This window comes from Coregonus lavaretus (genome assembly GCF_964263955.1).
Source record: "Coregonus lavaretus genome assembly, chromosome: 13".
Classification (NCBI taxonomy): Eukaryota; Metazoa; Chordata; class Actinopteri; order Salmoniformes; family Salmonidae; genus Coregonus; species Coregonus lavaretus.
The window spans coordinates 7,404,705-7,409,783 of record NC_140000.1 but is presented as its reverse complement, the minus strand read 5'-3'; the positions used below and the strand labels follow the sequence as shown (position 1 = coordinate 7,409,783).

At 42.2% G+C, this 5,079-nt stretch overlaps 1 protein-coding gene across 3 annotated transcripts in view; it reads right to left on the bottom strand.

Annotated features, from left to right (window-relative positions):
• The window catches only part of LOC311139900 (epithelial splicing regulatory protein 1-like), a 16,515-nt gene extending 12,294 nt beyond the window's left edge, over positions 1–4,221 (bottom strand). For 2 of the 3 annotated variants that reach the window (XM_084174896.1, XM_084174897.1), the window contains exons 1-8: positions 3,827–4,221; positions 3,366–3,512; positions 2,303–2,419; positions 1,653–1,764; positions 1,116–1,241; positions 963–1,017; positions 722–832; positions 473–605 (exon numbers count right to left, since the gene is read on the bottom strand). In XM_084174896.1, coding sequence (XP_084031022.1) covers positions 473–605; positions 722–832; positions 963–1,017; positions 1,116–1,241; positions 1,653–1,764; positions 2,303–2,419; positions 3,366–3,512; positions 3,827–3,958 — 933 coding nt within the window. In that variant the 5' untranslated portion in view covers positions 3,959–4,221. The remainder of the gene's footprint in view (positions 1–472; positions 606–721; positions 833–962; positions 1,018–1,115; positions 1,242–1,652; positions 1,765–2,302; positions 2,420–3,365; positions 3,513–3,826) is intronic. The other variant, XM_084174898.1, reaches the window with a different exon arrangement.
• Between the last annotated feature and the right edge of the window lie 858 nt (positions 4,222–5,079).

Here is a 5,079-nt window from a genome sequence, read left to right as displayed (position 1 = left end):
ATAAGTTATTAACAGGTTACCTCTATGTATCGGTTGGTTAGGGGTAGGGTTAGTAAAAGGTTGATAATAGGTTATTATCAGGTTACCTCTATGTATCGGTTGGTTAGGGTTAGTAAAAGGTTGATAATAGGTTATTAACAGGTTACCTCTATGTATCGTTGGGTAGGGTTAGGGTCAGTAACAGGTTGATAATAGGTTATTAACAGGTTACCTCTATGTATCGGTTGGTTAGGGTTAGGGTTAGTAAAAGGTTGATAATATGTTATTAACAGGTTACCTCTATGTATCATTGGTTAGGGTTAGGGTCAGTAACAGGTTGATAATAGGTTATTAACAGGTTATCTCTATGTATCGTTGGTTAGGGTTAGGGTCAGTAACAGGTTGATAATAGGTTATTAACAGGTTATCTCTATGTATCGTTGGTTAGGGGTAGGGTTAGTAAAAGGTTGATAATAGGTTATTAACAGGTTACCTCTATGTATCTGTTGCCCATGTGGTGTTTGTGTCTCTGCAGGGCCATGTCTCTGTGTTCCTCACTGACAAAGCGGACCAGAGCCTCTCCGTTCCTCCGACCCTGGGCGTTCAGACACAACGCAGCGCCACCCCTGGACAACACACAGCATTACAGCTATTAAAACAATTTCAATACACTACACACCATCATAACAGCAACGAGTCAAACACAACAGACAACACGGTACTGGACACTGAACACACATACTTGGCAATGTTGAGTCCTCTGAAGAAGCGAGCGATGTCCTGGTCAGATGACTGCCAAGGCAACCCCCTCGCTCTGATCACCGTGTTATCACACACACGCTCCATCTTACTGCTACGCACACACGGACACACACCAGTTAGCATCAAATCACTCACCCGCTCCATCCAATGATGTGAGAACACCAATGAATTGTATCATATCTTCTACCTTACTGCAAATCTATCTTAGCAAGTCTACTTACCAAGTGCCGCTTTCAAACTTCTCAGTGACTCTCTCTGGGTTTGAGAATGTGTGACCTACAACAAACAGAAGACCAGAGAAGAAATCAAAGATGAGCAACAATGACAACATAGTGAGAAAAGTCAGAGTGTGTGTAAGTTAGTGTGTTACTCACGTAAGGGTTCAGATAGCAGGGCTAGGACGATGTTGGCCATGGTCTGGACCTGCAGTGCTGCTGTGACCGGTGCCAACATGGCCGTCGGATCCAACATGGCTACTGGCTCCACAGTTACACTGAGAGCTGAGGAAACCGTGGTCAAGGAGAAAACTCCAGGAGAGGAGCAAGCAAGGTGCGTGTGTGTGTGCATGTGTATGTGTGTGTGTGTTAGTCCTGCTTCCTGGTAGGTGTGTAGGGCTGGTCCTGTTGGCTAAACACACAGCCTGTTACTCTCTGAGCTACAGTGAGACACGTCAATTGTGTCTCTATTTGCATTTCAAAACCTCTAGTCCCACAGCCAACACCCTCTGTGGCCTGCAGACGCCTCCCCCATGGGAGTGTGTTTGTGGGGGGGTGCTCACTTAAGTATCACACAAACACACTCTCGTGCTCTCTCTCTCTCACACAGAAGCAGGGTTCATGCAGAGCTGTAGAATGAACCAATCGACGACTAGCTAATGAGTGTCTTTGCTGTGTTCTCAGTTGTAAGGATACATTCAGCCATGTACTGCACCTCCAGGCTCTTGGTGTCTGCAGAGGGGAAGTGCTTCCTGAACTCTTTCCTCAGGTCAAAAAAGGAGTTGAAACATTCTGGCAGTGCCAGGTTCTGCAGAGGAAGACAATTGCAGACATTACCCACTGGGCACAGACGTGAATTCAACGTCTATTCCATATTGGTTCAAGGTAATTGTATTGAAATGACGTGGAAACATGTATTATTATTGATTCAACAGTAGAGAGGAGGAAGAGAACATGTGTAGCCTACCATTGACAGCTGTTTGGTGTAGGGTCGGTATCGGGAGCTACGCTGTCTGTTTATTACTGTCATTTACATATTTACTCATGTCAATAAAGTTAGGTTCCCCATGGGTCTGTGTATGATACTAGGTGTGAGGGGGGGGAGGAACACAAGATGTAATAGGAGAACGGTGTGTGTGTGTGTGCGCGTTTGTGTTCAAACAAAGCCAAGACAATATGTCAAGACAACCTCACACTTTAACATCATGTAGAGCAGGATCTTGACAGAGAAGATGACATAACACATTTCTTTGTGGTTCTGTGACCAGAACCAAAGGGTTCTGGTGGAGGTAAGTGTCCGCCCTCGCCTTGAGGCTCTGCCCCGCCCTGCCAGCCTATACCCTTACCTTGCCCGCAGCTTCGGGGTGGAGAACCTGGCGAATGTGGAGCTGCCCGTCCGTACACACACACACTGACGTGCCCGTGCCCAAGGTGTTCACTTCATTGGTCAACCTCAGATGGAACTGTTTAAAACATAGGAAGAGATTAGCTACAATGTAAACTCTTTAAAATCAAGATCAGATAATACATCTGTAATAAACAATTACAGAACAACTCATTGGTAATATTGAAAATCCACTAAGATTTTATTGGTTGAAAGTGTGATCATTTTTCTGGTGACGATCAATAACAATGCAGCCATTTATAATCTCAGAATTTAGCAAGCACCAAAACGTTGACCACAGTATACAATTTCAGCCAATTAGTTATAATTGTTTCCTACGGACTAATAAACGACAAATTAATGCTGTTTATAGACTATTTAAACTGAGTCTACCTTAATGGAAAGTATTACCATAAAGATAAATATTTACAAAAACATCCAAATATAGGCTTACACCAGTCCAACTTGAATGGCTTGTTGTTACTTTCGAGTGGCTGGAAACGGTTTTTGGTGTGTTGTCATCGATGTTTGTGTGTGTATGTTGGCTATTGTCTTTTGTCTACCTATGGTTTATATTGTTTGAAAAATACAAAGAAAAAAAGTACACGGTTTTTGGTTTCAGATAACCAACCAGAGAACAAGCACTTTAATTGCTGCTAGTTGTATCATCCTCATTATGCAAATCAATGATCATTTGCATTACTAAGCTCTAAAGATGCACACCTCCTCATCACTCAAAGGACTTCTACACCTGTCAGTTCAGGCTGTCAAGCCATGTGGATCTAATTCAAATACAGTAAAATGCCACAAAGCTATAGCGATCTAAAACGAAGATGAATTATTAGCCAATTATAATTAGATATCCCAGGAAGAAGGCCTAAATAAACAATACATTGTTATAAAACTCCAATCAATGCATCGTGCCCCTGATTTCAATTGAAGGATGAATGGATGGCAAAGCAGAATATGATGAGGTCAAAAATGTATTTCATAAAAAATCATGAGACAACAGATACTGTATGTACCTGGTTTAGCGCGTGCTCCAAGCCTGTGACTGTAGAGACAGACTCCTCGCTGTCCTCCACTTCATCCTCCTCCTCTCTCTCGCCCAGACAATCTTCTGCCAGGTCGGAGTGCTCAGGCCGTATTAACACCTCATTCACTTTCCCCAACTGGACCAGAGAAAAAACACACACACTTCAGTACATTTAAAATATAAACTTAATTATCAAATGCACATTTTCATAGGCTATAGGCCTGTGTACACTTTTTTTTTTAATGGAGTAGGAGACTTATGACACACTTATGATCAGAGTTTTGTCATTAGACCTCATAAACAGAAAAACAAAGTTGGTCGTCTTTTAAACCAACTAGCGCACATTTGACACAGTGCACATTCTGGTTATGCTGGATGAATACTGTCTTTCTATAATAATAATAGTCATTCTCATATTCTCTTAATAAAATAAAATATTTTAAAGATGACCTTTTTGTTATTCAAATCCACGAGCTGCCACACCAACTGCACGAGATCCTTCTCGTCCGAACCCAAGAGGTCTCCGCTCGCGCCAGATGTGGTGGTGAACAACACCGCCAGGTAGTCTACCTGAGCCGTCATTTTCAGGATAAATACAAAGAAACTACTCTAATTACACCCAAAGTAATAGAAAATAACCTACAGCTACACCCCCAGAACAGTACAGAACCCAAAGAATCCAGCCACCCACACCCAGACACCTATGCGCAAAGGTGTGCTCAGCAACTCCAGATATTTTTAGTGGCTTCTTGATTGCGTGATAATCTATGCCAAATCTCTCGCACACCTCATCGCAGTGTAATGGCTGAATGTTCCCTTTTTTTGTGAAGGACCTACCTGTGTGCGCTGCGGACCACGTGACCCAGGTAGCTACCTGCCTGGGGCGTATTCATTACGCCGATTCTGTTGGAAAACGCTTCTTAAACGGAAGCAAACGGAACGAAACGGAGAGAGACCTACCTGCATTTGTCCAATAGAAACTATCGTTTTGCTCTGTTTGCTTTCGTTTAGTTCTTAAACTGTAAACGTTTTCCGTAATGAATACACCCCTTCTCTGTCTGAGTGCTGTCCCTATTGGTGCTTTCAAACAGGGACGTGGCACCGCATCGCGACAAACCCATCAGCACGACCTGAACAACATACATGAGAAGAACAACAATCTCATATACTAGACTACAAACGGATGATGGCCTAGTTTTTATCCCTGTTTATGGGTAGACGAGTGCATAGGCTATTTCCAAATGCTACGCTTGGCATATAGGCTGCAGTGGGAAATGTTAATGAAAAAAATCAAATGTAACATAATGTTGTTTTCTGCTACTGCTGAGAACATGTTGAGACCAGCCGGTCGTGGCAAATCAGTGAAATCATTACAATGAAGTTTATAAGGCCTATTTAAAAAATAAACAGTAATGAAAAATATGTAGATCCATTGTTTTCATTTAGGCTATTGTAAAATACATAGATAAAATATTCAAAGTCAGGCTATTGCCTTTTTTGTATTACGGCACCTTTTATAATTTATTATAAGAGAGCCATTGGCAGTAGCCTGAATTATGTTGGATGAACTTTCCACTATGCACCGATTTCAGATCAGTTTGTGGTTCTACTCATTATAAACAAAGTAGGTTTAAACTGATTCAGGGTCTGTCTTTACAGAACTGCTCATCGTCGGGTTTTAAAACCCGGAAACCGTTGTGGCT